Consider the following 22,204-nt stretch of genomic DNA (forward strand, 5'->3'; position numbering starts at 1 on the left):
CTCGACCAGACAGAAGTACTCTCTCCACTGTGATCTGAACTAACTTTGTTATATGACCTCACCATGTAAATCGACGCCTAACTGTGTATGTCCTCTGCCCAACTGCTGTTAACTGTCTTTTGTGGTAACTCCTTCACACATCTACTAGTGTAAACGCCCACGTTTGATTATTATAACTGTAACCAATCAGACCCTCCAGAATTTTGCGATTCACGACAAAATTGCAAAATCGGCCTACTAGTACGATGGCCGCAGTATTTACAATTATCGCTGCGATATTTGCCAAAATGTGTCAAATACCTGCTTCCTCCTGACCAATTTCTCCAGCTTGTTGAGGTTTGCTAATACACTTTTTCACAACTCCTTCTTTGGCAAAGCTCACCACTTCGATGCTATCACGTCCTCTCTGCACTAGAGTTCCAGTGCCTGTATCCAACCCTGATCCTATGCAGGCGGGCTTGTATGTCTATATTAGCACGCCAAAACTAGGCTTCATTAATCAAATACCGGAAACATCCGGAAAGACCTATGCACAGCTGGCACTGACATGCACGCAGAAGGCACGAGTACCCGGGCCAGCTGGGTCCAACCCCGTGTCTCTTCTGCCATTGAACAAGCCTTCTCCAGTCTCCCAGGTGCTCTGTGGAAGTGCTGGGTCATTAATCAGCGGATAAAGGCCTGGCACTTCGCAGAGCTTCCATTCCTCATTCGTAGGCGGGGGTCTGTAGAATGACGTGTCGGGAGAGACAGTAAAAGTTCAGCGTCCGCAGTGAGGTCAAATCCATCATCCCACCTGCTTTTGGGGGAGCACTTTCTTACAGGTGGTCTCAGAGGAATGCAAGACACCTGGTCTCCCCAAATGAATGAAGTTTTTGTAGGAATAAGTTTCCAGTCGGGGCTCCGGGCACTAAATCAGAAATCTCTGACTTTTAAAGGCAATTACGTGGGACCACTAAAACATGTACTTGGCAGTTTTATTTGCTGTAGCAAGAGTTGGCGCGCGGCAGTGTCTCTCCTCCGCTATTAAAATGAGTTATGTTTTTAACACGTAAAACAAACTTCCTAGCTCATCGTGTCACTGAGTTTACTTTCATAGATTGTGAAACCAAAAGTTGGCTCAGAGGTAGGCGAGAGAAGCCAAAACCTCTTTGTCCTGAATCAAAATACAATATCTTTAAAACATTTCAAGAATATACTTGTTTCCCCTTCAAACTAGGACGATACACCTGCCACGGACTAAAGTTGTCAGTTATACTACATAAACATAATACCTTCAGTTATATGTTTTTCCAGATTTACCAGTGCTGGGTCATTCATTTTTTCTTTCTAGAGGCCCCTGATAGGTAAATATCACGCTTTGCCAAATTCTCTGTCTGTGTTCCTCTGGCACCACACTCATTGAGCCAATCACCGCATCCCACATCAGGAGGCAATTCTTTTTTTGGGTGCTGTTGGGGTTACCAAACTTACAGATCCATTGCATGTAAAGTGTGAGCCTTTCCTGAATCTTTTTAACAAATGCAATTTTCATTTTAATACTAGCAACCACATGTCATATCTGCTAAAAACGCAGCCATGCTTCGTTGTAACTAACTTCTCTAGACTGGTCAATAGACTACAAGCTCAGTGATATATAATAAAATAGGGCAGAGGATTATTAAGCCTGCTGCAAAGCACGTGAATCAGGTTACAAATGCAGTAGGCTAGTGTCCTTCCATTTCTGGCACTTTGGTACAGTTTCATGATATTCTTAGGGTTTCCAATTGCTCAAATTGGGGTAATTTCTGATATGTATCCGTTTCCCTAGACTTCATTGCTTGATTTTGTTCAGGAGAAAGTGTCACTCATAGTCATTGAATGTCATTCATATTCACAGTGAATTTGTGGAAATGGCACATATAAGCAATCTGAAACCCTGGCAGTTATGTACCCTGCAGCAGAACTTCAGAACTGCTGGGGATATTTTAAGGCCCCTTTTAGACCATTGGGTTTCAGAAATGACGATAGTTTTTTTAATGAATTTCCTTGTCTTTGTCCACTCACAAAGTGTCACTTAAATTGCCACACTTAATTCGCTGCATTACTTTCTAGTAAAGCGTTCTAGCAGCAAGGCAGGACTTCCTCTATGGGTCATATTTGTATTATGAATATATTTTCAATGTTGAAAAGGGTGATAGAAAGTACTGTTTTTTCAAATGGACGGGCACAGAACACAGCGATACCCCGGCATGGGTGCAATCACGGGTGCTAGAACATCCCAGGGAGAGATAGGGCCCCCTCTCACGAGGTGCAGATAGGAGCTGTGCTTCCGTCGAGCTGCAGACACTTTAACCATGCCAGTTTCACAGAGGAATACCCTGTTAAATCAGTTTACATTGATTTAAGGCGGAAAAGGAATGATTACGAATAAAATAAGGCGTTGCAATAGTGCTGCTAAATTTCCACTTTTGTGCCGCTAATTTTCCATTTTTGTGATGCTAAATTTGCAAATCTATGCTGCAACATCCTGGGGGATTGACCAATGTAACCTGCTTGTTGTAAAGCGCTCTGATGCCTTCGGGCCATGTATGCTCTATATAAAATTGCACAAATAAATAAACATTTACATATATGCAGAAGGAAAGGACTCCAGTGGCATGGAGGGCTGGAGACCCACGTCTGGGCATACCCGCACGTTTGAGCATACCAGTCCCACTAGGGGTGACAAATGCAAAAAGAACACTAAAAGCACAGAATGTTGAACATTGTAACAAACCCATCGTTTTTTTGCTCCCCATGACGTTTATGTGGGAGGAAATTATTATAAACGCAAAAAGGTTACAGTAACCTAGCCGTTTAACCTTCCTATTGTTATTTAAATATAGTGGGGGCTTGTTCCCTGGCCCTGTAGCTCTGTGGCTGTCACAAAAGAGATGTCAAGCGCCTCTTTGACCGGCCTGAATTTTAGGCTACATTTTAAGACGAGTCACCATAATATACATATCAACGAAACGTTATTCGCCCAGGAATAATGTAAAGAGAGCCTGTAGTCGGAACAGCGGTGCCACCTTGACGCGATGAATTTGCCTCATCGTCGGCTGTCGGTCAGAGAGGCGTTTGTCGTTCCCTCAGTGTCCAGTCAGAGTGCACACGGTTAGTCTGTCTTCTATGCTCATCACGGGCTCCCACGACGGATTAAACTGCCGCCTTTCAATTCAAAGCCCCGCCTCTCCCCTGGTCGGCTCCAGCAACGTCCCTAATGGCCTTCCTCCATTGGCCACTCGGGTGTCTGTCATCTTTTACTTAACCAATCCCAGATCACCTCTGCCAAGACATCCTAATTGGTCACCGCCTCTACGAGAGTTCCAGGAATCTACATTTGCTGTCTCCCACCTCCCCGGCCGAGCCGTCTGTTCCATTGGCTGAGGTTGACGTCTTGCAGCCGATTTTGCTCCAATCCCGGGATCGTTCTTCTCCTCGCCCGCGCGCTAGCTTGGGAGAGAGGCTATCAGCGCAGGCTTGTACAGGGAAACTGAAAAAAGTTTTTTTTTCTTAATTTGGCGCTTGTTGGAAGATGGCGGAAAATTTAAAAGGTAAGCGGAGCAGCATGGGGAGCTCTTCTGTCACGAAGTATAATAAAATAACATATGCGGCACAGCGTGTGTGGTCAGTTGGACAGTAGCAACAAGCTGTTTCTGGAACGGTCCAAACTCGGGCCGTTGTTGTGAGGAAGTTGAAGCCAGCCTCGTTCCCTACTCGTCGATCGGAGGGTCCGATCCGAGCTCTATTGGAAGCTGGAGGGTGACATTCCCGGTGGCAGCTGTTCAGCCACAGCTTTGGTTGCGCGTGCAAGTGAACGGCGCGAGGCTCCTCTTCTTTAGTGCTGATTGGCGGGGGGAAGTTCGAACCTCGCGCTGGTTCTTCTGTGCATGATAGGCTAACGAGCGCGCTGGAAAAGCAGTAGGTGCGTGTGTGCATATATATGCACGCGCATTACACCGGCACTCCGATTGGTGGTTGTACCGGCGGTTGGAACTCTGTGATTTTTCAAAGTGCTGGGATGGAAGTCGCCACGCGCTCGCCTGTATAAATGTAGACAGCCCGTGGCGGTTGAATTGGGCATCTCTGAGACTGAGGGGTGGCGGGAAGGCCGCAACGCTGCTTCTGGTGGACCAACATGCCCCCCGTTGAGTGGGGTACCCTAATGCCCTCGGGTTATTAACAACCTCTGCTGTTTCCGGACGTCTAGGCTTCTCGCACGCGGTTCTCGGGGCTCCCGTCGCCAATCTGTTTTCCCCTTTTGCCGTTCATTATTCAAAATTTTACTTGGGCTATGCAGACTAAAGGGTCCAACTTTATATCTTCTTGGTATGTCTCTTACCGGACTTTTTTAAAATCCTCTTCAGCAAGAGAGACCGCTTTATATATTATGAGGAGTGACCGGCCATCGTTATGGCTACTGGCGATCTTGGAGTTTAAAAGGCCTTCCTTCCCTGTAGTAGCCAAGTAACCGCCAGGCTTTGTGGCGCCCCCTGCTCAACACATTTATTTACCTCAGTTCGATGGACCAGGGACCCCGTTGAAGGGTTGAGCGCGGTCAGCCTCTAGTTTTCTTGTCTCCTCAGGCCAGCTGCAGTGTAACCCTGAGGAGGGCTTTAAAGCGGGCACATGTATGTGGCTTTTATGAATTGCGGTAAAATCTTGCGTCATGCTAGTAGCCGAAACGTCATGTTGAGCTCCTGCTTCCATAGCAACGATAACCTAAGATGTTGACCTGTCTTAAGCCTTGTTATAAGTATCTTATGATCAGATGACTGCACAGTCATATCTAAATCACTTTTGGCTTACGTGGTTTCTTGCGGTACTTTAATGTTTTTCGTTACCCAGTGTTTTCTCTCCTGCAGCACACATCCTGCTTCAGTATTTTTTTTTTGTTTAAACTCCCCACATTGAACCAAGTGTCAATCGGGTGGCCAGCTTGGTGATCTAATTGAAAACCCTTCACGGTCTCTTAACATTTCCATTGTTTGCTTACTTTAATATTTTCTAGTAACTCTGCTTTTAGTACTACCTGATTTTTTTTTTGACTCTCCTATCTCGCACTTTACTGCACCTGATTATGGTCGTCGCCAGAGCTGTCAAACATATGTTATAATTCGAGTTACTGGGCAGCTTAATTCCAGCGCTGTTGGAGTTATTCAATGATGCCGCTTTTTCTGCACGATTATGGATTTGCAGCATAAACTAGCCGTCTGCATAGCTTGCGGATCTTAATAAAAAGTTGTTTGAAGCTCAAACGGATCAAAAGTTTCATAAAACGATACTACACGTTGCAGTGCATTAGGCCTTTTTTTGTCCCGAAGAGGCAGCTCACTTTTTGTTTGCTGTATTTCCCCATACAGAGTTGACTTGTGTAATAGTGACCTAATAAATTAGAAATGTGCTGTATAACTTACCTTTGTCTTGCTATGTAATTTAGTCAGACATTCTGCATGATTTGGTCCTTTCCTGGGGCATGATTCCGTTGACCTTCCCTAATAACCATAAAACATTTACATGTTAACACAAAGCTGTGAAAGTATGATAGGAATAGATTTCATCCCTTACTTATAATCTTTAAAAATGAGCAAACAACCAGCATAAAGTCTATTGTAGATATTTGAAAAGAAATTGAAATACCCTCAAAGCAGCACATCATCTAGAAGTATAGGTCTGGATAATCAAAAACTGTCTGGATGCAATTTGAGCTTTTCATTGGCGAAATTCTTGGTCAGGACACTCCTACATGGTATGAGTACAACATTATTTCGCTACTTCAGTGTTTAATGCAAAATCAAACCTAAATGTCAAATTTACAGCAAGAACATTGTAGGTGTGTAAATAAAACACCACTATGGCATCCGATACACACAAAGCGGAAGTTTGTCATAAATGCAGGAGCCCACACCCCGCAGGTCCAGCCTCCAGAGGAATCCAAACCGCAAATGGCTCATGCCTGGTTGGATGCCATGGAGAAGGAATGTGTGACTTTGAATCAATAGTTAACTCTTACAAATGTAAATAACACACTAGATGTTGTTGCGTGGGACAGAATGTAAAGGGGCACACAAAGCATGTCCACTAACAAAGGACTGTGGAGAAACATGCTATCACTACATCATATTCACCATTATTATAATTAATAAACAGAAGAATTTCAGTGTACATAACATCCTTTTACTTCGCAGGCATGGTGACGATGCAAGATCTCTTACCCATCTCTAACCGGTTCGGAATCACTATCTGGCTCGGATTGATGCAAGGCTTTCACTTGAAATACCTGTTGAAGTAGGCCCAGTGAGATCCAAGTCTGTACTTGAGTCAGAATTATGAGCTAAAGAAGCGGGTTGAGACATATCCGAGAAACGGTTATTGCCTACCAAGCCAAACCAGTCCTCGCTGTTCTGACCTTTTTGTGCTCAGAAAATTTTGCATGCTTGTTCAGGAGTAAAGTCTTACTCCACCAACCTCTGCCATTCAGCAAAACTGAACCTCTTGAAACTGGTAATTTGAACAGGGCCACAAAAAATAGATTCTCATTTTTTGACCCTAGTAGGTCATTGACTACATCCAATAATTATAAAAAAAGTCTGCAACAGGAACACTGATAGTCAATGCAGATTGCATCACCTATTTCAGGAATCTGTTAATTCTTTCCACCATACCATTCGAGGTCATCAAATAAAATGCTACTTAAATGTCTGTGATGGTTTTGAACAAATTCCTTCATCTTAGAGTCTTATTCCAACAGCCTTGAGGGTATTTCGGAAGAGAAGTGTTTGGTCTTTAGATGGCCCTTCATTTTCAAAAATCTTGCTTAGAGATGTTATAACAAATGAGGTACTGGCAGCTGGAACAAAATCAAAACACTCATTTTGAGAAGTAATTACTAGTAAAACATTTATTTTCTGAGGGTAGTAAATCAATGTCCCTGCAAAGTCTAATGCAACTTTCGACCAGAGTTCCTCAGAAAAGGGAAACGTGTGTAACAGTTATGTGGGCAAACCAGTGTTTATCTGAAAGTAAACCAGAATTGCAAGTAAACATCCAGTTAGCCACTTGGGAATCTGAAGGATATAATATTGCTTCAAGTTTTTGCAAGTAACTCCCGCTCCTAGATTACCCTGCTGAGCAGCTTGAAAGAGTTTGCGTCTGACTGCAGCTCGGGGAACTGTGAAGTTGTTACTCAAGAGAATTCCATCAACAATGGAGTCCACTTGCTATATACTAGAGAGGTCTAAGTGGAGCAGCTAATTACCTTTCCTTTGGCTAACTATTGTTGACAAATTCTATTACCAGGGATAACACATCATCATCTGTCACAGCAGACAGCCATTCTTCACGGAGGACCAGACCAGAGGAGCTTAAAATATCTTCCACAGTAGCCACCACCGACTCCACGTCCTCACAATCTTCAATAGAGTCAACGTTCCGATGGGGCATTCTAGATAATTAATAGAAATCTGCCCTAGTGTTTTTTCCCCCAGGGATGTAGTACATTTTGAAATTGTACTGCTATAATTTTGTAAGGAGTCTGACTAATCTTGCTGAATGTTTTCCTGATCCAATAAGGTTGAGTAAGTGAACTAGGGGCTTATGGTCTGTGAAAATATTAAAACTCTTGCCCCAAATAAGTTTTAAACTTTTCAATGGCTCAAAGCAAGCCAACGCCTCCCTCTCAATTGTGCTGTTATGTGATTCTGATGTTTTCAACGAGGAGGAGAATAAGACCACAGTGTGTTAGTCACAAATTTGTGAAGCCCATTTTCCAATCTGACTTGCATCAACAGTTAGCATGCATTTGCAGTCGGGTTTAAAAGCAAATAAAGTTTGTGCTTTCATGATCACAATCTTGACTGTCTAAAGCTTGTTCAGCTGCACCATCCCGGATAAATTGTACTTTAATTCTTTTGCAACAATTTTCTAAGTGGTAGTTATATTAGGGCATATCTTTGAATAAACTTTGAATAATATTCAGTCAGACCAAGGAAGGATCTCAAGGTGTCCTTATCATTGGGAGGAGTTACTTCCTGTATAGCCTGTACCAAAGAAAACTTAGGATGTTTACCACTGCCAGAGATATGATGACCTAAAAAGTCTAACTCCTGTTTAAGTAGATGACACTTTTCAGGTTTACGGGTGATGCATACTTCCCTGAATACCTCCCAACACTCAATGCAGCTTATGATCTGTAACTGTATCTGAACATATTAAAAAGTCACCCTGGTAAGCTTGTGTACCTGGTATGTCAGCCAAAATGATATCCATCAACTTCTGAAACACGCTCAATATATGGAGGCTATTACATGGTTAAAAAACAAATTTACTGAACAACCTAGCATCCTTCTAGACAGATTTAATTTTAACAAAAGGAAACTGACTCAGGAGTCTATTGAGGTGTACGTTTCTGCACTCTGAATTCTTGCTGCGAAGTGCAACTTTGGATCTACTTGGGACACTGCCATCAGGGGCCAGTTTGTTTTTGGGTGCAACTCTTGTATTAAAAAAAAACTCTGGAATGTTTACTTTCCTTTCGAAATTCCAGTGGCTATGGGGGTACTGGATATGGCTAAAGCTGTAAAACCATCTCTTATTTAGTGTAAATGCATTTTAGCCAACCTCAATCCACAGCTTGTGAAAATTGCAAAGGTTCTGAAACTAGTGTTATATAGCCGATTACGGAAATGATGCTAAAACCAAGATGGTTGCTACTTAGAGGTGAAGTGGCATGTCCGAGTACGTTCGGCACGCGGAGGAAGGAGAAATAGATGCATATGCACTGCGGTCCAGGGAATTCGTCCCGAAGCGTCGTGGCCAGGAAATGTCAAGAAGGCCCAAATACATTGAAAACTCACCACAGCTCCAATTGACTGAAAGCCCCCTGCATTCCACATTGTATATCCAGGAGCTGGGTGAAGCGTGGTGCTCTGGAGTAATGCCGCGTACGAAGTGAACCAAAGTAGACGAAGCTCCAGGTAATGTGGCTCAAATTAGACGATGGGCTTCTGCTGGTTTGTCACTCGTTTCCCAATATGTAGGGTTGTAAATTAAATGCCACAAGACATCGATACACAAGAAGTGGACGTATAGTATATCAAATGCAGGAGGCCTCGTCCTGCAGGTCCAGCCTCCAGGGAATCCAAACCGCTACTTGGTCAACAGTGGTTGGAGGCCATGGAGAAGGCATGCAGTGCTTTGGCTTAAATCAATCATTAACACAAATTTCAACAACACACGAGATGCTGTTGCAAGGCACAGAACGTAAAGGGACACACAGATAAAGCATGAACACTAACAAAGGACTGTGGCGAAACATGCTAGCACTACAGTTGGGCACTGTTCTTAGTAAAGAAATGCTAAACCTGTACAATTGCTTTACATAAACTTGTATCGACCATAACAAGATCATCATTGTCCTCAATTTCAAGAGACTATAGCAGTTCTTGTATGTAAGAAAGGGGCGAAACCACAACGAAGAGCTTTTTTTAGGATTATGGATACGTTTTAAAACGGTTTACACGCTATATAGTTTTATCAGTAAAACTGCATGTTAGCAGGTAAGTTGGTTGCCATTTCAATGGAAAATGGGTTGTCTGTAAAAGACCATGCGCTACCACATCATTTAGTAATCTATTCATTTAAAAATGAGTTTTTAAACATGTACTGCAAAATATTCCTGTCCTCATAATGCTATTAGTGAACTAAGGGGTTAAGTCAGGGGTCCTATATGTGGGGTTGATACTGATTATACAAAGACCAAACGTTTAGTCTATTTGAATTTTTTTTAAAAAGACTTTGTACAGCAGAAATGCTGAACTTTCATTTTGAAGGTTCTCTCATATGTGATAATGAAGAAAAAGGCAACGCCATATAATATTTGCCTAGGATCACACAATTTGAGACTTGTTTACGGGTCAAGCACATTACGGTTAAGTCCAGTAGATTATTCAAGTTACTAGACCTGCAGGTCTAGTAACACTTATGATTTTTTTTGAGACCTGTAGATGATACGTCTTGAAGTTTGGGGTAGCCATTTGAATATCCTACGAAACATGCAGAGGATGAAGGAGGAGGAGACCGGGTTGAATCTAGTTGCCATGGTTTGCTTGTTGTCCAGAATGAGGCCTCGGTTCCTAGCATGATCAGTGTGGCTAGGAGTAGGTTAGAGTTCTGAGGGCCACCATGATGTATCGCATGGAGAGCTTTTTTCCCCGAAAATCTGTACCTCTGTCTTGTCGGTGTTGAGCTTTTAGCAGTTGTCCTTCATCCAGTTGGTGACGTCAGTCGTAAAGTTGTGGAATCTGGTCTGGGTGGTGTCTTTCGGAGAGGGAGAGGATGGCTTGTGTCTTTGGCATAGGATATGAGTGTGGGTTTTGGCAATGCTGGCCAGAGGTGTCATCAGAGTAGAGGGTGGGGCTGAGCGAGGATCCTTTGGGGGTACTCCACAGATGATTTCCTTTGGTTCAGAGGCGGAGGACGTTTTGCGTTCTTCCGGTGAGGCAAGTGGTGGTCCAGTTGAGAGAGACTCTTTGGATGCTTACGTTGTACAGCCTTGTGATGAGTGTGTGGTGGTTGACCATATTGAAGGCTGGAGAGGTCTAGGAGGTTGAGGCGCAGTCTCTCTTAGGTCAAGTAGGGCTTGGATTTTGATGGTGGCCGCAATGAGGCCTGTCTTGGTTCTGTGGTTGCTGCAGAATCCAGATTAGGAGGAGAGGATTAGGAGGTTCCGCTTAGATGATAGAGTTGTTGGTTGATGGTCTTTTCTAATTCCGGGAACTGGAGCCAGGAGGTCCGTCTGTAGTTGAGTTCGCTGGGGATTCCCCCGTATGAGGAGTGCCTCTGCATTGGTCCATGTTCACAATACCTGAATCTCTGGGGGAGCTGGGGATTTCCAAGTCATGGCTATGTTCCATTCAACAGAACGACAACTAGGTTGATGAGACAATGCACATGTTTGTTCCCCTTCACACGGGACGCAGTCCCAGTATGCAGGATTCTGGAGAGAGGGTGTGCGGACAGTTCCGCTATCGTTGATGTTACTTCTGCCCCGTCTGTGATAACTGTGCGCAGGTCCAGATCATATGTATGAAATCTGCGTTCTGTTTGCAATCGGGACATTCTGGGGAGAGTGTTGGGAACAGGTGTTGAATGCGGACTGGCGATAGATAAGTGTGGTGCATGTAGTTAAACTCTGACACGAAACCTTGGGTTACGGTAGACGTCCTTGGTCAACTGTAGGGCATGAGCCCATGCTGCAGCAGTAAGAGGGTATTTGAGCACTGTGTCCCACGTGGCACGAAACCGTGCGTCCTGTTCGGGGGACATGGTATTAAGAGCGGAATACAAAAAATGTGATGGTATGGAGTGTGGCGTCAGTCGTCAACGATCTGGACAGAGCCTGGGATGTTAATGGTTCGCCCTCCCCAGCACCCCACGTCATGCGCCACCTGTCGTAGAGTACGATACGATCGGAATCGACCAGCATGCAATCAATCTGCCCAACCATGTTGAGAATGACCTAAGTGCCCCCTCGTTATGGAGATCCCCCCCTCCCCCTGCTTGTGTAATTGTAACTTCGGTCCACAGATTTGAGTCTACACGCCTCTGTGTCTGCTGTAATAACGGCAAATCCCAGATGGGGATCGAGGGAGAGTACGGTAGGACTGGGCCTTTGGGGTGCTGATCTGTACACCAGCAGGTGTGGGCTACCATCGTGGGACGGATGGTGAAACCAGATAGTTAAGTGTAAATGGCCGTTCCTTGCAGGACCTTGCGAATAATCAAGGAGTTAGGCGTGCCGGGGTGCCCAGCCAGGATATATACCACTGTAGTTGTGCTGTGGCGTAATGCTGCTCTAAGTTGGGCACCCTATCCCGCCCTCCAGGAGTGGATGCTGCAGTGCCGACAGAGCTAGCAGACTGAGGTCCAAGCCCCAGATTAATTCCAGCAGCAGTCCATGCAAGTTGCAGAAGAGGGCTCTAGGGATCACGATGGGTAGAGCCGCAAAGTAATACTAATAGCGGCGTATGAATCCAATAGCTCGGTCTAGATTTCCCTCTGTATGCCCAGGTATTGAAGGTGTCGTAACACCACCGCTGGTGTGACTCCGGTTGTTCCAGACGGTGGGTGAGCGTTATGTGCATCTTAGGTAACGCACAAGATTACGACCAGTTTACCCGTAAACTGGAGGGTGGTCGAAGTCCTCCAGTTTCTGCATAAGGTCCAGGAGGGATAATTCCACATTGCGTGGGAAAAGCAGGACCTCGTAGGCGTATAACGAAATTATGTGGTGCACGTCATATTCGTGTATACCCCAGTCTACTGATTGCTGGCAGAGGCGACTGGCCAGCGATTCCATAGCAAGGGCAAAGATGAGATTTTGGGGGGGGGGGGGCAGCCGTGTCTCGTGCCCCTTGCCCCTGTGGATGATTAACTTTTCAGAGACTACCTGCCCCGGTTCAACACGCACACCTGGATCAGCATAGACTCTGTATTTAGCCTAAGAATCCCAGGCCAAACCCAATCAGGGCTCAAAATCATAACCAGCATTGGCATAGCCAATAGGTCTCTCCTTTGGGACCTTATATGTGTTTAACCATGCAACAGTTGATGTTGCACCAAGGATATTGTGCTGGATAACTAAACACTTACAAGGTCCCAAAGGCGATACCTATTGGCTATGCCAATGCTTGTTTATAGGTAGAATTTGCGTTAAAGCTAATATTAATATAAAATGGATCTCAGCAGTGGGGCACCAAGGATATTGTGCTGGATAACTAAACACTTACAAGGTCCCAAAGGCGCTACCTATTGGCTATGCCAATGCTTGTTTATAGGTAGAATTTGCGTTAAAGCTAATATTAATATAAAATGGATCTCAGCAGTGGGGCAATGTGCCATTGTTGTCTAATTTGCATATTCAGTCATACAAACCTGCTTAGCAAGTGTCCTTCATACTGGCCATTTTTTGTACATTAAAGGTCTCAAGACTTACAGAAAGCCCCTGCGTGTGGGGTGTGCACAGCGGGGTTCAGGAATTTTTTTCGCTGCCAGTGATTGTTCTAAAGGCAGGCTGAAAGGCGTTTGCTCCCCACTCTATGGCAGGGTGCTGAGCTATTATGACTGATTCTGCTGACTGTGACGTGGTAATGACCAAGTCCTGAACTCCGAGCCCTGTGGCATCACTCCACAGTAAGTTGTTCTCGGCACAAAGTGGCTTGACGAATTTGTTTTAGGCCAAAAAAGGAGTTCCTTTCACCGTAGTCTGATTGTAGTCTTCCGCTATATAAACAATGGCCCTGCGTGAATGGTGGTATCGTAGGTTACTTAAAGTGCTTTTAAAACGTCAGCCGGATGCGAAGCACTGCAGGAAGCCACATCTCGTGACTTTCAGTATTGGAAAAAGGCACTTGAATTAAACACCTCTCTTAAGTATCTTTTTTTTCTAACAGGACTACCGCATTTTGTTTGTGTACTATTTTGTTGTCTGGTGTAGCTGGGGAGCATTCAATGAAACCAGCGATATTGCTGCATATTTAAAAACAGGGAGGCACTGCAGCTGCTCGCTCCCGCAGGCAAAATGCAGTGGGATGTGAGGAGTGCAGCTGCAGCGTCCCGCGAGTGGTGTGCGCGCGCGCATGTGAAATCTGACACAACAGATGACGCACTACGCCACTGCTCCTAACCGTAGGCGGATACATTTCCTGGGAAAGGTGGGACATGCACCCGCCTTTGCCCAATTGCGTGCTGTCTTTTTACAAAGACGCATGCAAAGCCAATAGAAAAAATGCTTTAAAAAACCGCGCGCGAGCGTGGGAAAAGTCCAGAGTGATTCCAGGAGGCTGTTATCCTAGAGCAGCGCATGCGGGCTGTGATAGGCTCGACCTAAAAATGTTACTAGACCCACAGGTCTAGTAACTTGAATAATCTATTTCACCTAATTGTAATGCCCTTGACCTGACCTCAAATTTTGTGATCCTAGGCAAATATTTTGTCTTATGGGGCCTCCTTTTTCTTTATTACCTCATAAGAGCACACATTCAAATATGCGAGTTCACTATTTCTGCTGTACAAACACTATTATTTACTGGACTAAATGTTTGCTCTATGTATAACGAGAACTCAGCCCATATATAGGGTACACATGATCCCTGGCTTACCTCTTACTTCACTAACTTTTGAGCTCTGTCTTTGAAAGCCAACAAACGTGACAAGGGAACACGATTTAAAGGCATCTTTATTACCCTTTCACTTTGTGAGCAATAAAAATGCCTTTAAATCTTATCTTGTCGCATATGCTCCGCTTTCAGAGACCGAGGTCAAAAGGCAGTTTGCCATCCCTTATTTACTTTTTATTCTGTGACTGAAGTTAGAGGATTTTCAGCTTGCCAGAAAGGTCGAGTAGCCCTTAAAAAAAAAAAAAAAAAAAAAAAAGGCTTGCCTTGATTAATTTTTGCTCGACAATGCAGGTGGATTTTGTGAGCCCTGGTCATGTCTGTAAGGGCTGAGAATAAGTATCCCCAGCCTAGGGTGTTGAATGCTTTATCAGTGTCCAACGGTACCGCCGCCCAGTCGTGGGCATCCAGTGGGGTATTATGCAGGAGGTGCACGAGATGGTGTAAGTTTAAAAATGTGCTGACCTGGGATGAACCCAGATTGGTCTGGTCGGACCAACGACTGTACAATGGGAAGAAGATGGTTATTCTGGATCATGCCAAATATTTTGCAATCTGGATTGGGGACAATATGAGCTGACATCCAGGGGATCCCTACCCAGTTTGGGCAGAACCACTAAGTGAGCCTTGCGTAGAGTGTCTGGCAAGCGACCATGCTCCCTGGCCTCATTAAAGACGTCCGGGAGGCACTGTGTGGTCTGGGTGGGGAATGTAGTATAGTACTCAATGGATACACAATCAGAGCCCGGGGTCTTGCGTCAGGCGATCTGGGAGACAGCAGTGCGTACCTCTCCTAACCGCAGGGGTTCATCCAGCTTAGCTCTTTGTAGTATATTAGGATGCACCAGGTGCAAATCTTCAAACCAAGCAGGCTCAGGCCTGGGCGGAGTAGAGCCCACTATAGTAATCCCGGAAGGCCCTGGTGATATCCAGTTGTGTGGACAGCAACATAACATCCACCGATCCCATTGTGGCTATATGAGATCAATTCTGGTATGAACATCATGTACGGGAGAATAGAAAAAGTATTCATGGCCTGTCTGGTGTATGAGCCGCCAGGCATCATGTAGACGCATGTGCATCAACCCCTTCAAAGATGGCGAGCATCGTGTTCAGATGGTCACTCGGAACGGGGGTGTTGAGCGATCTAAAACTGTGTCCAAGATACAATTCAAATCTCTGACCAAACGGTGGGGGAGGACCGGTTGCAAAAAAGTGCCGGGGTCAGGACGTTGAGGAACTTGCAGTGTTGGCAACGTATATCGCAGCAAGAGCTGGGAGGGGGGGGAGAGGATACACAGAATTCTGGTGATCTCAACATTTGCCTCTTGTTCTTTCAGTTTTTAACAAAAATGGTCTCAAGAAAAACCCTATCTGCTACTTCAGTGTTCTGGCCATTTCACAGAAGTGCTTTTTAGCTCGCTGTACAGCAATAGGGAACACGTACTTTCTTCCAGTCTACCCTTTTGTGCTTTACAAAGTGTGGATGCAATTAGCTGTGCTGTATGTGTCTAATAGAAACCCTTTTTTGTGTACTATCTTCCCTTGCAGAGACCTTCCATGCACACCAATACTGTGATCCCAAGTCACCTCTCTACCTGTAGCTAATCTAGTGATTCAGACCCTCCAGGATTTCACAGCAAACCGCAAAATCGGCACTTTTGTAAAAATGCCGCGATTTGTACAAAAAAGCCCATACTGTCACCAAATGTGCTACACCGTGCCACATAATTTGCCTTTTCTTGCCGCATAATTTAGCCAATCCTGCTGCTTAATTTGGTACTCCCATGTTGCATGATTCGTGAGTTGAATATTATACGATCTTAGTGCTTCAAATGGAAATATATATACTGACTATACCAGAGTACTTGTTTGCTATAAGGAGTGGTGGTACCCTCCCATTAAAAGTACAGAACCCCTGCTGAAAAGTGCAGTTACTCTGCTTTTCATTTTTATTATCTTAGTAAATGTTACCCTGCAATTTCTTCCTTAACGGCATGATGCCTAAGAGGATTCCTGGACTTTACAAATCAATCAAAATAAACTGATTTATGATCTTTTAAATCCGTAAACCAGCCCGAAACTATAAATCAGAAAGAGAAATGTGATTCAGTTTCACCAGCTGGTTTTGTTTATTTACCCTATTTACAGCGGGCAATGGGTGCTGAGTTAATGTGTGTGGAATTTCTATTTTTGAACAGCACTGAAAGAATAATTGAAGTAAGGCTCTTGTAAAAATTATGAACAATACATAAAGGGGCATATGAAATAGGGACATTTGCACACGTTACGAGAGAGCATCATAGTCACTTTTGTAGAATTGCCAAAAGTAAGAAAAGTCAAACAACATCAACCGCATCGAATGAAGTGCTGTTAACTTCTAGTATGGCTTAGGGGGGTTTCCACAGAGAAAATTGTGATTTTTTTTTTTTTTACAATGCCAACAGTTATTGCCTACCTGAGGTGTTGGCTGTGCCAATGTTTTTTAGCCATGTTGTACAGCAGCGCAGGTACAGTGCAGCATGGCTGAAAGAAAAAGAAAAAAACCGCTTGCTGCATCATAGCGCTTTTTAAATTTGTATTGCTGGGAGGGAGGGCTTTGAGGCATCATAAAGAGTGGGTGGGAAGTGGAAAGCGCTATGGCATGGTCAATGGTGTCTTATTCATGATGCTTTTTTAATGGTGGGTGCTGGGCAACGCCGACAGGAGTGAGGGAGGACCGGTGGTGGCAAGGCAATACGGACAGCGGTTGGGATGGTGGTAGAGGGCAAAGGCAACACACACAGCAGGAGGGCGCGTAGCGGGGGAAAAGGCTATGCTGACAGCAGAAGGGATGGGATAAACCCAACAACGACAACATGAGGGAAGGTGGGGGCAGAGAACAAATAAACACATTCAGAGGAAGGAAGCTTATAGCAGCTGACCAATAAGTATCAAGAATATGAGAGTGACAATGAAACCAACCAGTGGTAAGTAATGGGCGAGTTGCAAGCCCACTGAATAGAAAACAAAAGATTTTGCAAGCGACAGTATATGCGCTGTCTTAGGTGAAACCCAAAAAAGGGCTGCGAAATAATGCATTTGAAAGCACAATCTTCACATAAATGTTCTAAACGGTCGTAGGCTTTGAAAGAGGGAACTTATTAATATTCAAGTAGTTTTAAGGAGTTGATCCATTTGAAAGAAGAGAATTTTTTTTTTTTAGGGGTATTGGATAATTTAGGGAGATGCGGAATAGTTGAAGGAGGTGGAGGAATTGGGTCACCAGAAGACATTTGGTGGACTTGAGACAGTGTGAGTGCTTTGAGTGGGGTCAGGTGGCGGAATGAGGCCATAGGTTGGAATGGAGGTACAAGGAGGACTAGGGGCACTTGTGTCAGAGGAGGTATTAGACCTCTCTGTGTGGCAGACTGGGCAGAGAGCATTTCTTCCAGGATGTTAACCAGTTTAGACAGTTGTTGAGTTAGATTTGCTTTATTACACTTGGAAATTGTGGCTCGTCATCCTGTGATTCTGGGCAAGTCACTTAATCTTCCTATGCCTATAAACAATGCATGTGTTTGTGTTGTAATTGTGTAGTGTGACTGGTGCACATGTGAAGAGCTTAAATACCTTTGGGTCAAGTTGGAGCTATAATTTAAAAAACTACAGAAGAATGCACTAGGTTAAAAATAAAAACAAAGTCTTAACCTAAGGAAAGACAAATTAATACCCACGTACTTGCTGATTTGTACAGTGTGAAACCAGAAATTTGGATAAAATTGTGGCTTCCATGCTGAAATTGTGTGATCTTAGGCAAATATTTAATTTCACTAAGGTAGGTTCTGGAATGCCATTTTCTATGGGATGCTACCAGGCCATCTTTGATGGGCTTCTCAGAACCTGTACTAAAGCAAATGGAGGATTTCATTTCCAAGCAATAACAGCCTTCACCTGTGGGTTGCTTTCTCTGTTCCCAATACCAGGTTGCCTATTTCAAAGCAGAATACTCTGCTAAAACAGTTTCCATTGATATAAGACTGAAAATGAATTATTATGAGTAAAATAAAGTGTTGCAAAAATGCCGCTAAATGACCATATTTGTGCCGCTAAATTTGCTAATCAATGCCGCTATATCTGGGGGGGGGTCTGGTGATTGCTGTTGGTTACCTGAGGCCGAATGTATCCTTTCTTAGTATAATCTTCAACAGCCGTTACAGTTTGAAGCATATTCAATGGATTGGTCTACTTTTTGTAAGTTTCTATGTAATGGGCTTTGTCAACTAGGCTTTTTGTTATGTGGTGGGGTCACTTTTCTTGCGTCGCAGATTTCCAAGTTTAGGTGTGGGTAGGTGAATTATCCTTTTAGTCTCGTGCCTCTCAGGAGGCAAGTAATAGAGATAAAATAATAACTGAATATAATAAAACCTGCCTCAAATTGTAGTTCAGGGTTTTTAACTTAAACATTTTTTCTCCATTGCTCAGGTCGGCCGAGGGATCTCTTCGGGCCACTTCGAGGGCCTTATCACGACAAAAGTTTGAACCCTACCACAAGTCTTAACCTCCATTACACAGAAGAAGGATTTGCTTTGAGGCTTGAAGCTGTACCTTTGTCTTCACCTGAAATGGAACCAGCAAAGGACATCCAGGCCTTGGAAAGAAAGCTAGAATGCGAGACTCAACAGTCACTCCAACAGGAAAAGGAACGGGCCCTTAAATTACCAGGTGATTAACAGTTGTATTTTCATGTAGTTGGTACTGTAACTTCAACTTGTAAAACTATTGTAACTAGTTACCCTGTTCTTTCCAGGTGCTTGAGTCCTGTTGCTTGATTTATTGAAGCTAGGGCTACTATACTACAATCTACTGTTGCTTTTCGGCATTATACAGTACATCTTAGTGCTTCTCAGCTGGTTCATCTTCACTCCTGACTTTTTACCTTATGCTGGACTGTCCCCTTGTCCTTTTTGTTTGCCTTTTTTGTCCCCTGGCTACATTTTCTCATTTGTTTTAAGTAGAGCATTGAATGTTACTCCAATCTTTCAAACTCATGCCAAATGTTATGATACTATCTGAGAAATCCACTGTCTCCCTGTGACCCCAAATGTTTCTTGCATACTCTAGTATGAACTCTCCGGCTGAATTTCCTCCATTAATGATTGTGAGATCTGTAGCTGCACAGGACATGTGGCAGGGTTATTTAAGGAAACCAAAGTCAAGATCAAGTGACGGTGCCCAAAAGATGGAAAGCAGCCCAAGTTAGTCCTATCTTGAAAAAGCCATATTTCGATCAGAGTGAACCAGGCAATTACCGTCCCATCTCACTACTGCCTTATTTTGGGACGGTGCTTGAATCCTTGGTAAACAAACAGCTTACCGTCCATTTGGAAAGCCATGAATTACTTAACTTATCACAGTCAGGATTTCGGGCAGCACACAGCACCGAAACGGCAGTAGTAGAGATGGTGGATAACATTGGGTTAGCTCTGGATAAAAGAGAATCGGCTATGCTGGTTCTTTTGGACTTGTCCACTGCTTTTGACACCATCTCCCATGACATTTTAGAACGGCTGTGGGAGAAGGGAGTCCGAGGGAAAGCCTTGGGCTGGTTTAAAAAGTATTTAAAAGACCTCGCCACTACTGTACACCTAGATACCATGGTAAATTGTAATAGACCAGTAAGCATCGGAATTCCTCAGGGTTCCACCCTGAGCCCGATGCTGTTTAATCTTTATGTAACTCCTCTGGCCAGGATAATCAGGTCATACGGGTTTGAGGCCGTGTCATATGCCGATGACACCCAGCTGCTGATCACTGACACTATGGTCCGGTTTAAAAACTGCCTGACACATATCAATAACTGGATGGGCAAAAACAAACTGCAGCTGAATGGTAGTGAAACCAAGATCATTCTGTTTGGGAGGGCCGAGGAGCATTGGTCTAGCAGATGGTGGCCTCTGGCACTAGGCCTCTGCCCGCTCCCTAAACAAGTAGTCTGCAACCTAGGAATAACAATTGATAACAAGTTATCCATGAAAAACCAAGTCAATATTGTGCTAGGCACTTGTTATGGGCTTCTGAGGAAGTTGTCTAACATGTTTAAATGGCTACCCATTGAAGCCAGGAAGCCACTGATCCAAGGCCTAATTGTGAGCAGCATGGATTATGGGAATGCCTTATTGGCCTCCCTAAACGAAGACCTCTTCTCCAAATTGCAAGTTTTGCAAAATACGGCAGCTGGATTGATATTAAACCTTTCACCTAGATCTCCCTCTGCCCCAAGTCTGCGGTCCCTCCATTGGCTTCCAGTTAGGAAAAGAGGTCACTTTAAAATCTTGTTCCTCATTCATAAAAGTATATATGTACTGGTACCGGCTATCTAGTGAAAAAACGTAAAAAGTATCAGCCTAACAGAACATTAAGATCTAGTGCAAAATCTTTGCTTGCGTCATTACGTCACGTAGTGAAGGTCGATCGTTTTCTTGCTCCCTATCTCTGGAACAAGTTACCATCCCATCTTCGTTCGATGGCAGACCACCAGGGTTTTCGTAAAGAACTGAAAACATGGCTGCTTGACCAATAATTATGCAAATCAGGATCAAGCTGCTGGAGCCTCTGCAAGCGCCATGAGACCTAGCGGTGATTTGTGCGCTATACAAGTGTCTCTGACTTGACAAAGTGGGGGACTCTACCAGTGATCAGGGTTATCGAAACCTCTTGGGGGGGGGGGGGGGAGGGGGGGAAAGAAACGCTCAAGAGAAAAATGCACCTAAAAATGTGCATGACTTGGAGCTAACATACGATTGGTTTTTTTTTTGTTTTTTTTTTTTGTTTTTTTTTTTGCCCCCTCCCTACTTATCTTGCCTGCCTGTCAATTGCTATTTCATAATTCCTGTGGTGGTTTTTTTTTTCCTGGATTCACATGCTGGGTATTAATCAGCCATCTAGTGGTTGGGTCAGGAGTTATTGTAGTCCCTTTCAAACATTTGATGTTCTGCACCTTCTAGTGTGACATCTGATGTATGCCTGGAAGTGCTTTGTTATGGTCACCATCTTAAGATTCTTTTTTCCACTGTTTGGTCTAAGTAGTTTGGTCTAAGTAGTGCTAACAGCTCTGAAGCTCAAGGTATAAGGGAAGGTTTTTTTGGGGATGGGCGCTCAAAAGAGCAGAGGAGTCGCTAAACGTTAGAATTCGACCAAACTGTTGGTAGATATTGCTGAAAGAGCGATATCCTTCAAACTGTGCCAGGGAAATGTCTGGTATACAGAATCTGTTATTCGGAACCTAGTGACATGACTCCTGAGGACCTAGTGGTTACCTGGGTCTACTAATGAAGGCCATACTGGTCTAAGACCAGAAGTCCCAATGCAAGGAAGTGCTAGAGTGAGGAGTGGAGCAGGTTCATACCTGGTAAAATGGGAAAGGGTTTAGTAAAAGCTGGGTCAAAGACACTACAGTAGCTTTGTACCTCGTCACCTTCTAGGTGAGGGGCTCATTTGCCTCTTAAGGTACATCTGCCATGTAGATGGATGGGACTACCTGCTGGTCCAACTGGAACGCATTTGCTACCTTCAGTAGAATGACTATAGGACATTGCTGGCCTGGTTGCCCAGGTCATTCTCTCTAGTGTTTATGGTAATACATTTCATTGCATTGGGGATAATGTGAAACCTATGAGTGGTGATGGCATTACTCTTGGACCAGAGTGAGTGGCAAGGTTCACACTAAGGTTTTTAATGGAAATTCTGAACAGTTAAACCCCGTCAAGTTGCCACTCACTGGTGAATTGAGATGCAGTATTTTTTACAGATTCATTTTTTTTTTTTCAGTAGTTTCTGTGCATATAAAGAAATCTGCTGGATCCATTATCCTGTAAATTCGCAAACTTAGTATTTTATTAGCTTGCAGAGGAGTTTGGCCTCTTACGGGAAGGGGATACTGTTTTGAAAACCGTAATTTAGATGGCCTATAGGGCAACCTTTGAAAATAACACATTTCCTGTAAAACACCATTCAAACTTTGGTAATAGCAG

General features: G+C 44.0%; 1 protein-coding gene across 2 annotated transcripts in view; it reads left to right on the top strand.

The window, feature by feature from the left end:
• The first annotated feature begins 3,310 nt into the window (after positions 1 to 3,310).
• SUV39H1 (SUV39H1 histone lysine methyltransferase) overlaps positions 3,311 to 22,204 on the top strand; it is an 80,066-nt gene continuing 61,172 nt past the window's right edge. Inside the window, exons 1-2 of one of the 2 annotated variants that reach the window (XM_078664703.1) lie at positions 3,311 to 3,572; positions 18,657 to 18,896. In XM_078664703.1, the coding sequence (XP_078520829.1) occupies positions 3,554 to 3,572; positions 18,657 to 18,896 (259 nt within the window). In that variant the 5' untranslated portion in view covers positions 3,311 to 3,553. The remainder of the gene's footprint in view (positions 3,573 to 18,656; positions 18,897 to 22,204) is intronic. The other variant, XM_078664704.1, reaches the window with a different exon arrangement.

This window comes from Lissotriton helveticus, chromosome 10, assembly GCF_964261635.1.
Source record: "Lissotriton helveticus chromosome 10, aLisHel1.1, whole genome shotgun sequence".
Lineage (NCBI taxonomy): Eukaryota > Metazoa > Chordata > Amphibia > Caudata > Salamandridae > Lissotriton > Lissotriton helveticus.